General features: G+C 45.2%; 1 protein-coding gene across 1 annotated transcript in view; it reads right to left on the bottom strand.

Annotated features, from left to right (window-relative positions):
- The window catches only part of B4GALT5 (beta-1,4-galactosyltransferase 5), a 79,260-nt gene that overhangs the window by 16,108 nt on the left and 47,226 nt on the right, over window positions 1–15,926 (bottom strand). Inside the window, exon 2 of the mRNA XM_079784740.1 lies at window positions 7,014–7,148. Within this exon, the coding sequence (XP_079640866.1) occupies window positions 7,014–7,148 (135 nt within the window). The remainder of the gene's footprint in view (window positions 1–7,013; window positions 7,149–15,926) is intronic.

Here is a 15,926-nt window from a genome sequence, read left to right as displayed (position 1 = left end):
CAAGAACAAGCTTGCTGAATGTCCATGGCCACGGTTTTACCTTTTCATTTAAATCTATTTCATTTCATTCTTCCACCAAGGGAGTGGAAGGGCAAAGAAGGCAGCTGTTTTTACATTTATAAAATGGGAAAACAACACACATCCTTCCTACCTACAGATCCAAATGGCCTGTTTATTCAATTTTATTCTATACCAGTGGTCCGGCAGCTTTGTTTGCACGTTAGAATCATCTAGAAGCGTTAAACCCCCTAATGCCCAGGCTATGCCCAGGCTAATTAAATAAGAACCTCTGGGGGCATGGTGCAGGCATCAGGATTTTTCCAAGCCCCCACCCCACCCCGGGGGATTCCAAAGTACAGTCATGACTGACATGGTTACCCCAATATGAGGTGTGGCAAAATGTGCTTTCTGCCTTATATTACCAAATTTAGTTGAGCAGGGTCTGGAAAGTGCTCACCAAAAGATTCCAGAAAGAACCACCACTTTCCCCTCCCTTTGAGAAAAAAGCAAACACTTGCCTCTCTGCTTAAAAATATGGACATGTATATATATGCTAGAAAGATGTCATGGGGACAATATCTGTGGGACATAAAGAATTAGCATTCTTCAAGAGTTAGCAGGCTTAAGGCTGACTACCTGCAGAGAGCAGACATACAGAAGACTATGGACTGAGCATCTAAAAACCAGAGAGAAAGAGGTATGAATATCTACCTCACTGAATATATCACAGAGTACACTGGCGATGACTTCACTCATTTTATTTGCCTATGGTGACAGATCTGGGTTTTTTTGTTTGTGTGTGTGTGTTTTTAAATATATTTTTTATTGATTTCAGAGAAGAAGGGAGAGGGAGAAAAACATCAATGATGAGAGAGAATCATTGATCGGCTGCCTCCTGTACGCCCCCTACTGGGGATCGACCACACAACCTGGGCATATGCCTTGACTGGTTATCGAACCCAGAACCCTTCAGTCCACAGGCTGATGCTCTATCCACTGAGCCAAACAAGCCAGGGCAACAGACCGGTTTTGAGTGATGTGATTAATAGAACATTTTTCTGAGTGTGTGACTAGGAGGGGATTAGGGCCATAAGTGTTTGTGAGAGGTTTGTGTGCATGTGTGTGCACAGAAGTAAGAAATCTCCCTCTGGTTAAAAGTTTCTAGATAGGCCCGGCTGGCATGGCTCAGTGGTTGAGCATCGATCTATGAACCAGAAGGTCACAGTTCAATTCCTGTCAGGGCACATGCCCAGATTGCGGGCTTGATCCCCAGTGTGGGACTTGCAGGAGGCAGCCGATCAATGATTCTCTCTCATCATTGATGTTTCTACCTCCCTCTCCCTTTCCCTTCCTCTCTGAAATAAATATATATACGTGTGTGTGTGTGTGTATTTTAAATGTTACTAGGTAGGATAGCACCTGGAAATTCATATTTAAGTATGAGAAATGCTAGGCCATCCAACTCCTCACCTCATCTATAAAACTAAATAGCTAGACTGGATGAACCCAGAGAATTCTCTTCTGATGTCAATATTATCTTACTTGTCTCTCCTACTACGCCTAGTCTCCCCTTCCTATGGCTTTCAGTGATAACAAGAAGCTTCTCCAGGTCATTAATTCAGGCTCATTCCAGGCTCATAGTCCTACCCCCAAAAGAACATTCTTATTAGACAATCACTTTAGCTTTTAAGGATAAAGAAAGCTAGCACTACTTAAATGTCACACGATGCTTTTTAGCTACACTTGGCTAATGAAGGCCTTTTAATGTTTGTGTGTGTGGCATGGCACTACTTACAGGGTAGGGCAGGAGCTGGCAGACAATCATAGTCCAGGCTACTGTCCGCAAGCCCATAGCACTCCTAGTGGGAGTGTCTGGGTCAGAGGTGACAGTCATCTGGCTATCTCAGCAGCTTTAGATCCAGAATGCCCTCTGACTGTGCTAGGCAGAGAACTGCTTTGAAATGAATAAAATTGATAGCTTTTCACTGGATACACATTAAATGAAATTATATTTTTTCTTTAATACTAACTCACTAAGGATGTGCCAATAACATAGAAGCCAATCAAGATGGTAATCTCAAAATTAGGCGACAACACTTACCTCTGTTTTCTTATTAAATCTATTCCCTTGCACATTCAAAAAAATCATTTACTGAGAGTCTCCTATGGTCTAGGCCAGTGGTCAGCAAACTGCGGCTCACGAGCCACATGCGGCTCGTGAGCCGCGGTTTGCTGCTCTGTTGACTAATGAGTTTGCCGACCACTGGGATAGGGGCTTAATCACAAGGAACAACAACAGCCTGTAATTATTGGAATCGAGAGTCTAGGTCAGTGGTCGGCAAACTCATTAGTCAACAGAGCGGCAAACCGTGGCTCGCGAGCTGCAGTTTGCCGACCACTGGTCTAGGCAGTGTACAAGGAACTGGGATACAAAGATGACAGAGGCTGTGAGGGCACAGCTGGGACTCAGAGACCAGCCAATCCCAACTCCACTGCTGCCTCGAGTCTTCTCACTCCTATATGCTTTGACCCCTTCACCCCTAAATGGGGACAGGCAGTTACCTTACTGAGTCCTTGTGAGGATTCCATGGGGGTAATGCAAGTAAAGTGCATAGCATAATAACATAGCCCCCAACAGCAAAGACTTCCAATTTATAAGGGAAATAGCACAAATTAAACACAAAATGGATGATGAACCATTTCAACCACAAGGATGATGAAAATAATTATTTTGGTGTATGATAATTTGAGAAATACATGCAAAACCAAATGAGTTCCTGGATATGCCTTCCAAGAGTGCAAGTCACTTCTGCACTCAGTTTTCAAGGACAATAACGCTCAGGGAATGTGTGAGAACCTGTGTTCAAGACCAGCAGCGGTGTAGGGAGAGTCCTGCTATGCGCCCCTCTACCTTCTCAAAGAGAACAGACCACCTCACTAAATGCCCAGAAAGAAGTCCTAGCATCACCTAACTGTGGAGTGGCAGGATCACTTTGACTGGATAAATGTCACAACGGCACAAATGTTCCTTTATCCAGAGTGAAACAGGGCAAAGAACTCTGGAAGGACCGTCAAAGAACTCCCTAATTTTACCACACAACCTAAAGCAAGTTTGGGGCGGGGTTCAGGGAATGTCACATGACCAAGGCACTTCAACACCCCCAAGACGATTTGTACTACCTGTGAAAAGTGGCAATAACATAAAATCCTGTCCATCGGACTGAGCCATGTTCTAATCAAATCACACAAAGTGTGTGGCATCATTAGCAAAACCTAATGCCACACAGGATGAATTAGGGCTGTGGTCGGCAAATTGTGGCTCGCGAGCCACATGCGGCTCTTTGGCCCCTTGAATGTGGCTCTCCCACAAAATACCACGGCCTGGGCAAGTCTATTTTGAAGAAGTGGCGTTAGAAGAAGTTTAAGTTTTAAAAATTTGGCTCTCAAAAGAAATTTCAATCGTTGTACTGTTGATATTTGGCTCTGTTGACTAATGAGTTTGCCGACCACTGAATTAGGGCACAAAAACGTGCTCAGCCTTCTTCCGTGACTTTGGGAACTGCAGGGATTCCTCTCCCAGGTATGGTTCAGAACTCAGGCAATTTGTCCTGAGACCACAGTTGGGCTAAAAACTCTGAAAAGTCATCACTTGCTCTCTACAAACAAAAAGGAATTACCAACGCTTATCTGGTTTGCAAACTATAGTCCTTTGTTGCTGCCAAGTTGGCCAGCAGGACAGACTGATAAATTAGAATGTGGTCAATTTTAAAGATTTAACTTCCCTTCGAGAGGCTACGCTTTCTCTTGAGATCCCAAGCACACAGGGTAATTCTCATTAGCAATGTCTGCAAAGACAATCTCATTTCTGCATTGAGCTGCAGAAGAAGGGAGGACTGATTTGAAGGAAAGAAAAAAAAAAACTTAAATATACATATTTTATAATACTAGGCTTGAGTGAAATCAGTAAGAAGCCATAGGAAAGCACATTAGTCCTTAGAGAAGTAAGGCAAATCATGAGTGCTTAGCAGAATAAAATCTCAGAATCTATTTTTAAAATGAAAATCATTCCTGGCTCAACTGGACAAGCCTCACGGCAGTCCCATTTAACCATCTGGAAATACTTCTTTGTTCAATTTTTGAAAGCGTTAAAAAAGAGACATAAAAAAGAGCTTTCTCTCAAAGGTAAAGAACTGCCTATGTATATTATCTTTTACAAAAATAGTCAGGAACAGGTTCTTACAATATTATTTTAGGCAAGCTATCTAACCTGTGTTCTTTTCTCCTCTTTATATAATCAGTGCTTATCTATATACTAGTCTATACTAATAAAAGAGTAATATGCTAATTAGACCAGGAGACCTTACGGACGTCCTTCAGGACAAAGCTGGGAGCTTGGCCGTCCTGCAAACCACCCCCAAATGGCCCTCAGCCCCTTGCCCAGGCTGGCCACGCCCCCCACAGGGACCCTCGCCCCGATGGGGGCATGGCCAGCCTGCAAATGGCCCTCAACCCCTCGGCCAGGATGGCCATGCCCCCCAGCGGGGACCCCCACCCTGAAGGGGGTGTGGCCAGCCTGAAAATGGCCCTCAGCCCCTCACCCAGGCTGGCCATGCCCCCCCAGCGAAGACCCCCACCCTGAAGGGGGTGTGGCCAGCCTGAAAACAGCCCTCAGCCCCTCACCCAGGCTGACCATGCCCCCTAGCAGGGACCCCCACCCCCATGGGGGTGTGGCTGGCCTGCAAATCACTGCAGGCCCCTCACCCAGGCCAGCCCTGCTCCCCAAGGAACCCCCCCCCCCCCCCCGATCCAGGACCCCCTTCAGGGCAGACCAGCCGGCCCCCACCCGTGCACCAGGCCTCTATCTATACTAATAAAAGGGAAATATGCTAATTAGATTGGGAGACCTTCCTGGACATCCTTCTGGACAAAGCCATGGTGTCTGGGCTGAGACAGAGGCAGTTAGGGGCAATCAGGCCAGGAGGGGAGGGCAGTTGGGGGTGATCAGGCTGGCGGGGGGGGGGGGGGGGGAGCGTGGGCAGTTGGGGGCGAGCAGGCTGGCAGGAGGGCAGTTGTGGGTGAGCAGGCCAGCAGACAGAGTGGTTAGGGGCAATCAGGCAGGCAGGCAGGCGAGCAGTTAGGAGTCAGCGGTCCCGGATTGCGAGAGGGATGTCCTGTCCTGACTGCCGGTTTAGGCCCGATAAACCGGCAGTCAGACATCTCCTGAGGGGTCCCAGATTGGAGATGGTGCAGGCAGGGCTGAGGGACCGCGCCCCCCCCCCCCCCCCCCCCGCACGAATGTCGCGCATTAGGCCATAGATATAGATATAGATATAGATATAGATATAGATATAGATATAGATATAGATCTATCTATCTATCTATCTATCTATCTATCTATCTATCTATCTATCTATCTAAAAGCCCAGCGACCGAATGGTGGAACGACCAGAACAGCTGGTCAAACAGTCGCTATGACGTACACTGACCACCAGGGGGCAGACGCTCAACGCAGGAACTGTCCCCTGGTGGTCAGTGCGCTCCCACAGTGGGAACACCGCTTGGCTGACCAGGATGAGTGGCTGCTCCCACAGTGGGAGCAACCACTAGCAGGCCCAGGATGAAGCCAAGTCTCTGCACCTATCAAATACCCCAGACAATCCAGACTCTGGTCTGACCCCACCAGCTGATGCAGGCCCTCTAAGGTGTGTTCTAGGAAGAGTGCGGGGAGCTGGCATAGGCAGATGGTAAGAGGGGACGTGACTCTGGACCCTCCTGGGGAGGCTGTCCTGATGGCTGAGGATCCTGGAGCACGGCTGCCCTGAACATCCACAATGGTGTCACCAACCTGGCATCACACATCAAGACATTCACCAAGTGACTTTGGGGTGCAAAGCTCTCCGCCAGGTTCCTCCAGGACACAGAACACGCTTTTACCCAAGACATTACCCCAAAATATCAAATCAGATATTTCCTCATTCAGCAGCCACTCAGAGGGCAGGTCCACAGCTGCTCGGCTGACCGGGATGAGCAGAGCTCCCACAGTGGGCCGATACCCGCAGGCCACGCCCCCCACCAGTGCATGAATTCATGCACCGGGCCTCTAATAAGGTAATAAGAGCCACAGGTATAAGTTTCAAAGATTGGAGCAGAAATGTTCACTCTTGTGTCGACTACAGCAATGTTTAAGTGAATAGTATGAAAAGCTTTCTTTAAGGCTGAATGAATCTGACCATCAGGCGAGGCCACGGAGTTAGAATTAAACCACAGGATGAAAACCACACCTGACTGGGAAAGGTAAACCAGGTGACCTAGTAAACCTCTTTCAGAAGCTGCTTTTTTAATTTGTGGAAACTGTCCCGGATGACAAGATTATTATGAAATCAAGTTATTAATAAGCATTCATGGACAATGTGTTCTACTGGGTAGAACAAATTCGAGTAGAGTCCAATAGGAAGAACAGAGTTGGAGTGACTTTTCCTGTGTGGGAACCAGGCTAGATTAGCTTTGAAAATAATATGGAACATTGTCATCACCCTGTGTGACTCAAAAAACAAAACTAACAAATCCCACATGTGAAACCATAAAATAAGTATCAGGAAGTCCAACCCATTTCTGTTTTTACTCATTGCCAGTACAGATACATTTTTTGAAATTACTTCCAGAAACAGCTTTTGGTGCTCCTGTTTTGCTGGTGTCCTAATCTGTGCTTAATCTGCCTACTTGGGGCAACTACACTGAAAAAAAAGGTGTCTTGAAAGATACTCTTTACCTCCCTGTCCCTGGTAAGTTATTAGGAACAGAAAATGGAGTCATTTAGTTGAGCTTAACATACTATTAGCAAAACAAACAAGGATTCATTTTGCAAGAGCTCTTTTTAGTAATAAGGTAAGACTCGGCCAAACCTTCCCTCTTTTACAATGCACTTTGTCTCATCAAAGACAATTATTCTCACCAATTTTCCCTCTCCTAGGAGGAGACATTCTAAGCAGACCACGTCTTTACTAAAAATATACCTGAGTCATTTACGCTGCTGTTCCTCTTGGCATAAGCGCTCCGAACCACCTGCTCATAAACCTGAGCACCTATTGTCCTCATGTTGTCCCGGATCAGAATGCCTTGAGCTTGCATCATGAAGAGGTAGGTGTTCACTGCAGAAAAGAGAAGGGAGAGGAAAAAGGGGGTGAATTCGAAAGCAACCATTAAAACAAAACAAAACAAAAAAACATATATAACATTGGTTTCTTTACTTTTTAAAAAACTCTTTCAACTCTAAAACCCTACAAATGCCATAACTCTGTTTTCCACACTGGGTTCAATGTTTTCAGGACACTAACATTCCTTGGGTAGCTAGTAGGACTTAGGGGGAATTTCTGTCAATATTCAGCAGTTGCAGAAAAACCATACATTTACAAAATTATACTCCACCAGGTCTTCAAATATTCAATCTGTATTCTAGCAAGGGGACGATCAGAAAGACCTTTATGAATCAATTAAAACCTTTTAAAAAAGATCTCTGATCTCACATGTATGCATAACCACAGAAACAGACAATAGTGTGGTGATGGCCAGAGGGACAGTATAATGTTTCTCAACCTTGTGTAAAGTGTAAATAAAAGCATCTTTAAAAAGTAAGTTCTCTGATCTCTTTAATTCACTTTCTCAACACTTGACGGCTATACGAAGAGAATGGAAACCACTGACTGCTGTGCTTAACGAAACACTCAGATCTAGGTCTGGTCTTGGCAACCTTATGAAAATGGTGGACTAAGACTCCAGCTACTTTTCTTTGGGGTATTTGGAGAGAAAAAGAAAATAATGGAAGAATGTAATCAGTATTCACTACCCACCCACCTCAGCCCTGAAGTCCTAAGTAAAGGGAAAAAAGAAGGGGCTAAGTTCAAGTGTCAGTTGAAACATATTTGCTTTGCAATATGTATAAATATAAAATCATGATACTGTACAACCAATGCTAATATAATGTTATATATCAATTATATATTAACTAGAGGCCCGGTGCACGAAATTCGTGCATGGGGTGGGGAGGGGTTCCCCTCAGCCCGGCCTGCACCCTCTCCAATCTGGGACATCCCTCTCGCAATCCGGGACCACTGGCTCCGAACCGCTGGCCTGCCTGCCTGCCTGCCTGATCACTCCTAACCCCTCTGCCTGCTTGCCTGATTGCCCCTAATTGCCTCTGCCTGCCGGCCTGATCACCCCTACCTTGCCCCCCTACCAGCCTGATTGCCCCTACCTTGCCCCCCTGCCAGCCTGATCAGACCCTAACTTGCTCCCCTGCCGGCCTGATCACCCCTAACTGCCTCTGCCTCTCTGCCTCGGCCCCCGGCCTAAGCCGCAGTCTGGCCTCCCTCTGCAGGAGGTGACCTGGTGGATCAGGGGAAGGCGCTGCCCCCATTACCCCGCTGCTCCTGCTGCCGCTGACAGCCTGAGCCTGGGCGCTTTGCAGCCACGCCTTGGCCCTTCGCAGCCACCCACAGCTGCCTGAGCCTGGGATCTTCACAGCCAAGCCTCAGCCCTTCACAGCCACCCGCGGCTGCCTGAGCCTGGGATCTTCACAGCTGCCCACGGCTGCCTGCACCTCGGCCCTTTGCAGCCTCATGCCCCCCACCGCCCACCCTCCGGCTGCCAGCCTTGCTGCGATCGGAGCCTTTGGGCCGTTGGGGAGGGCCCACAAGGTTCTCCATGCATCTCATGGTGACTGGTTGTTTGGTTGTTTTGGTCGTCGCCTTTAGTCGTCTCCCACTGTCCCCCGCCCCCCCACGCCAGCCTGGTCACCCCACGCAGCCTGCCTGTTCAGTTGTCCGTCCGGTCGTGATGACCCCTGGTTCTTTATATATATGGATAAAAATCAGAACAGAACAAAAATATAACAAATGATTATTCTGATTAACTTCCCAATCGCTGTCATTTTGGAAAAGTGAATTCCACTGGGTTTTCTTTATGTCTCTCTATGATATGAAACTCAGACATCACAAATACGAGTGAATATAATTCTGGTATTCCACTTGCCATCTCAAATACCATGCCATCTGTTTTCAAGAAATCAAGAGGTCTAAAAACATACTTCTTAACTAGTCAATCTAGTTTACTCGCTTTCCCCACACCACTGTGAAAGGGGGATGTCTCACAGGGTAGCACATTTATAAACCTAAACTCTGGTGTATTAGGATCCTCTGAACACTTGGTTGAACTCCAACCAAGCCCCAGGCAGGTACTCAATGGAGAGCTAGAGCCACTCCTCCAGATTCAATATACATGGCCTGCAGCTGCCCTGGCTCTTCAACTAGACATCATTATCATCACAGTGTCCTGTACCTAATGGCAGTAAATAACGAAATGGGTGAAGTGTAGAGGTCAATTTACTTTATTCCAAGCTATTGTGTTTGGTGCTTATGCTGGCGATGGGGGTGGACATGGGGACCCACCAACTGCATAACTCTCAATATTGAAAACCTCAGGTGGCCCACATTAAACAGGAGCATAAAATATTTCAAAAGATTTCAAATCATCTCTAAGGTATATGCTGAGCCATAAAATAATAAAGAAAATAAGTCAATGTTCAGAATGCTTTCAGAAATGAAGTAGCACTTTCAAAATAGGTCTTGTGTTGACTGCAAGGCAAGCACCTGCTTAATTTCTGGCTTTGTCTGAGACTAGATCAGATAGTGTTTATTCTCTGTAGCTAGAAAATGTTACAAAAAAAGATAGCTTCAAATCCTTTGAAAAAATGTAATTCTGTGAAGCCTCTGAAAACAAAGAGTTATATTTCATTTCCTATTTACAGCAGATAGCACAGTGCCTGGTCACAGTGGTAGGCAGTCCATAAATATATGTTAAACATAAGACTTAAACTTCAATATCAAATTTCTAAAGTGGTTCTGTGGTATTTTTTATCCTTTGGGCTACAGAATATGAACATCGCATACAGTATATTATATATAACTGCCCTGAAATCCTCCTTCCATTCCCAACCTACTATGAAACCAGTTTTCTTCAATAGCATAAAAACATGTATTCATTGAACATTATGTGTAAAACTGTTAGGCACTGCCAAAAATACACTACCTCCTTCCCCACAAATTTCACTCTCTTCTCTGCAAAGGACACTTAGTTAAGCCCCTCTTAAATTCTCTCCCTTTCTTAGTTCTAGTGCCCCAAAAGCTAAGGCAGTTCTCAAACTTGGCCCTGCCTCCCTCCTGAGCAGCTTTTAAAAGCCTGCTCCCTAGGCCCCACCCCAGAGACTCTGATGCAGTGTGTCAGAGAGGGGTGGCGAAGACTTGCACTCATAACAAGTTCACAAGTGATAGATGTGGTTGATCAGAGAACCACATTTCTGGAACCACAGTTCTAGGGAACTTCAGCTACTTAATAAATAATAGCAAGTAACATTTACTGAGCAATTAGTTACATAATGCTTTATCTCATTTAATCCTCATAATTATCTTAATAGGAAAGTAAACAATCCAATTTACAGTCAACTTCTAGGCTTCAGTTTCTCCACGTAGGTCAACAGCGAAATGGACTTGAACCAGGACTAGAACTTATGCTCTAACCACTAAGCTTAAGACCTTGCTCATCCATGTTCTAGCCACAATCTCCTCAAAGATTTCAAATACCCTGATGCTTTAAATAATTACTCTTAAGGAGATAGCTCTCAAATCTTTATCTCTTACACAAAGCTGCCAGATGGATCTTTCTTAATTACAGATTTATCCACACTGCTACAGCTCAAAGAATTCTGTCTCTTGCCTTCATCCCTGGGCTTCTGCTGACCTGCAGTGCTTCCTTTCTTTCTGCCAGGCAAACCTTATTAATCCTTCAAACCCGTTCACATACTTCTGTCTCCTCCTTCTCAAATCTCTATGGTTCTGTTACAGATTAGCAAAATGAGCCTTTGTTTTGTTTTCTTAGTTTGCAAACAACTGTCTCATGTGTCAGTATTGTCATCCAACCAATAAACTTAAACCACATCTTATTAATGCTTTTCCTAATTATCCACAGGAATGAGCACAATGCTGAAAAAATAAAACGCTGAGGGAATAAATTTTGCAAAACAAAAGAAAAAAATCACAAATTTATAGATTTGGGACTGGATGGGATTTTAAAGAGCACTTTTCAAAAACACCTAATGCTTTCACACCACCCCAAAACCATGCCTTCCAAGAACAGAGTCAGCGTGTAAAATACAGCCATCTTCAAGGAAAATTTTACTTTGGGTTGGGTCCAAAATATCTCCCAGTCCCTTTTACCTACTGGTTCTCATTCTGCCCCTTGACAAAACAGTCAAATCCCTTTCCTGCATTTCAGATATTTTCAGTCTCCCTCACACCCAACCAATCACCCTCACCTCTACCCTAACTGTCCTGTCCCCTCTCCCCGCCCCTGCCATGTGCCCCTCCCATGGTATCATCACACTTCCCTCCCCATCCTGGCTGCTCTCCTATGGATACTGGCCCTATAGTCTACTCTTGACAAAGGGCAGTGCCCATGCTGGCAGAGTGGTCCAGGTGCAGTCTGATGGGTCCAGAAACAAGCAAAATTACCAGCACCCCTGTTCCATCTGTTACCAAAGCTCTGTCAACTCGAGCTCCCTCATGGAGACCCACAATTCACAATAGCTCAAGACCAAAGAAATTCTCCAACATAGATGTTCAATGATCTAACTAACCCACCATTTCCCAAACCAGCGTCACCCTCCACCCCCATGGAATAATTAGTAACACCAAGTGATTCTCTACAGAACTCACAATGGGAAATTCTGTTTTGGATATTTCTGTTCATAGCATTTAAAACTTCCATTACATGGTAGTTAATCAGTAGATAATTAATACTGTTGTTGGAAAATAGTCACACCATATTATTGATTCATATTAAGCTTGCTGGAAGCAAATCCTCAATCTTTTTAGATATGCTGCTGCTAAGTTACCTTCTCCTGTTCTGTGCCCATGCAGTTGGTTATATAGACCCAACTGTAAGAGCTTACAAGTGTCCCTATTAAAAGTCTTATTGCTAAATTTAGCCCATGGCTCTGGCCTAAACTAGGAAATGTATATGTACACACACTACATTCAATCTAAATTATCTCATTTAAAATTCACATATTTGTGAAGCAGATAACATCTTGATTTTTTATTTAGGTAAGAAAGTCAAGTCCTCCAGAAGTCATTTACCCAAGGTCACAAGGTTAGTGAAGTCAAAAACAGAGAGAAGTGAGGTTCCGCAACATTTCGATGAGCTTTACTCTGAAAAAAAAACAGTACTTTCCAATAACATGGTTCTGATCAACAGTGGCTGAATCACAGCTTAAAAAACATTTTTCTGAGCTGACACACAGCGGTTAAATCCTCCATTTTTTCAGTATCTACTTGACTGAGTGCTTTCCACACACAGTCCTAGGCCACTGGGGGACAAGGATGAGTAAGACAACACAGGATGAGGTAGACACAATTAAGTAATTATAATACAGTATGACATGTGCTAAAATAACATTTACTACAAATTCAGGCATACTAATAACTTTTTTACACTTTCATGAGAAATTGTAATAGTTATCCAGCCCCATTTGGAGGGATCTCTGATGACCACAATTTGGTTGAGAAAAATAAGCCCCATTCAGGTTTACCTAATCGGAAATGCCAGCCAGATGCCAATGTAAGAGCCGTGGGCCATGGCTTTAACTGAAGTTTCCGGGAGCAAAGCACTGGTCTCCTAACAGGAAGACATACTCTGCCCCTCTCCATTGGAATTCCAGTCAACTTCCATAGCCTATGAATCAGGTAACACGACTGTCACTTGAACACACACATTAATAAACCACTGACTCATAAAAATTCCTCACAAGATAATGAAATCTGTCGTTTCAGATTAGGAGCAAAATGAACCCAAGAGGGAAAGACAGAATTACAAGACTCTATATACTTAAGAGTCTATAATTTTTTATCCTAAACGTGTGTATCCTTAATGTTTGTTACATCTGGCTTGGTAAGCTGAAAGAGAAGTAGAAAAAGAAGGCCATTTCTTTCCTGATCACTCTTTAAAATCTGTGTCTTACTCTCAGTGCCTAAACACCCCAACACACACACACACACACACACACACACACACACACATACACACACACACACACACACACACTCTACTTTCTCTGCTCTATGTTTCTATTTAACATACTACATATTTTTTTTATTTGTGTTGTCTACTGTTATCTCCTTCAATAGACTGTGAGCTCCATGAGGGCAAGATGCTATGCCCTCCCTGGGCTAGAACAGTGTGTCTGGGTCACAGAAGATGCATAATAAACATTTAAATAAATTAGGACCTAGGTTGGGACAATAAACAAATGAATCTTCTGAACTCAGCTGTGCCTAAGGAGGCCTGGATAATGGCATTTAAGCCTTTCTATTATATTACCTCCCTACTCCTTTATGAGAAGAACCCAAAATGTTGTGAGTTAACCAGCTTCCCTGCACTAACCTGTTCCTAAGAAAAGTTCAGCAATTCCTTTTTACCAATTGAGCAGAGCTCACCACCACCCCCCGGCCCTCCCCGCAAAAAGTTCTCTGGTACTCTCACTCCTTATGAAATTGTTTGGTTTTGCAATGTTCCTTAATATAAGGCACAAATTTATTCAAAACCTTGTGCAACATTATTTGTAATACTAGAGGCCCGGTGCACGAAATTCGTGCACGGAGGGGGGGGTTTCCCTCAGCCCAGCCTGTACCCTCGCCAATATGGGACCCCTAGAGGGATGTCCGACTGCCCGTTTAGGCCCGATCCCGGTGGAATCGGGCCTAAACGGGCAGTCGGACATCTCTCTCACAATCCAGGACTGCTGGCTCCCAACTGCTTGCCTGCCTGCCTTCCTGATTGCCCCTAACCGCTTCTGCCTGCCAGCCTGATCATCCCCTAACCACTCTGCTGCCAGCCTGTTTGCCCCCAACTTCCCTCCTCTGCCGGCCTGGTCACCCCTAACTGCCCTCTCCTGCAGGGTTGATCACCTCCAACTTCCCTCCCTTGCAGGCCTGGTCCTTCTCAACTGCCCTGCCTTGCAGGCCAGGTGCCTCCCAACTGCCCTCTCCTGCTGGCCATCTTGTGGTGGCCATCTTGTGTCCACATGGGGGCAGGATCTTTGACCACATGGGGGCAGTTATATTGTGTGTTGGAGGGATGGTCAATCTGCATATTACTCTTTTATTAGATAGGATAGAGGCCTGGTACAGGGGTGGGGGCCAGCTGGTTTGCCCTGAAGGGTGTCCCGGATCAGGTGGGGGTTCCCTTGGGGCGTGGGGCGGCCTGAGCGAGGGGCCTGTGGTGGTTTGCAGGCCGGCCATGCCCCCTGGCAACCCAAGCGGAGGCCCTGGTATCTGGAATTTATTTTCCTTCTACAACTGAAACTTTGTAGCCTGGAGCGGAGCCAAGCCTGGGGCTCCCTCCGCAGCGGCATCCGCAGCGGCAGCCATTTCTGTTGGGGTCATAATTGAAACTTTGTTGCCTTAAGCGGGTGGGCCCGGCCAGGGTGTGCGGAAAGCTTTGCTTCCCCTGTTGCCGGCGGCAACCCTGGCCTGCTCTCTCAAGCTCCATTCTGCCCCATTTGTTTGAATTTGTTTACCTTCTATAATTGAAACTTTGTAGCTTGAGTGGAGGCTTAGGCCTGGCAAGGGCAGGCGGAAAGCTTGGCTTCCTCTGTTACCTAGGAAACCTTGCTCTCTGTGGCTGTAGCCATCTTGGTTTGGGTTAATTTGCATGCTCGCTCTGATTGGATGGTGGGTGTGTCGGATGTATGGTCAATTTGCATATTTGTCTATTATTAGGTAGGATGAGGAACCATTCAAAATAGCCCAATCTGAAAAGAGCTCAGAAGTCCATCAATAGAACAGATTAAAAATTTGTAGCCTATTTAATTTCAGCAGGATTAGAATAAGCAAACTATGACTATATGCAACCTCACAGATGAATCCCTCATATATTATGTAAAATGACACCAAAGAGCACATATGGTATAATTCCATGTACAGAAAGCCCAAACACAAGCACAACAAAACTATAGTGTTAAACGTCAGGAGTATAGGTATGGGGGTAGGGGGACTGAAGGGGGTTTCTGGTTATCTTTTATTTCTTGACTTGGGTACTGGTTACATAGGTATAGCTCATTCTGTAAAAATTCATCAAGGTATTCACTTATTTGAGCACATCTTTATATATGTTATAGGTTAATAAGGGAGCACAGGAGAACAGCTACAAAATCATGCTGTGAGGCAGGGTCAGGAAAATATTCAAGAGGTGACTCTAGGATAAGGCCTTGAAAGAACAGCTCTGAAATAGGAAAGTGAGAGACACAAATGAAGACAAAGGGGCATAGAGGGAGAACATACATTTGAGGAACTAAAAGCAGTTCGGTATAGCTGGAATGAAGGGTATGTACGGCAAAAACTTGAGAGGAGGCTAGAAAAACAGAGGGGAGCAAGATCACAAAGGGCTTTATGTGCTATGCTTAGGGGCTTGACATTAAAGAAATGGTCCCGGATCAGATTTCAGGTGTGCCAACAAGGCGGTATCAATCAAAACGAGTAAATTCACCCCAACTCAAACTTATGGCTCCAGATAAAAGACTGAGTTTTTTAGTATCCATACAAATTGCTTAAAGGGAGGAGGAAATCTTTGGATGAATTGAATAGGTTCTGTATGTAGAATCCCATTTGGTTACTGATGGGTGTCCAAATCTTATCAAAGGTTGTATTTTGTAGAGGGCCCCCTGGGAAGGCACATGGGCATTTCTTTAATTATTGTCAGCTGAACTCGGGGCAACAGGCAGAGCCGCGCCCTGGGAACATGCTTCCCCAAAAAGGCTGGACGTGTTATCAGTACTGACTTTTTACCTTTGCCCAGGTGTCGGGAGCGGGAGTGGGCTT

This window comes from Cnephaeus nilssonii (genome assembly GCF_951640355.1).
Source record: "Cnephaeus nilssonii genome assembly, chromosome: 11".
In the NCBI taxonomy this organism is placed as follows: Eukaryota; Metazoa; Chordata; class Mammalia; order Chiroptera; family Vespertilionidae; genus Cnephaeus; species Cnephaeus nilssonii.
Note: the sequence above shows the minus strand (reverse complement) of the source record. Positions and strands in the feature narration are given on the sequence as shown.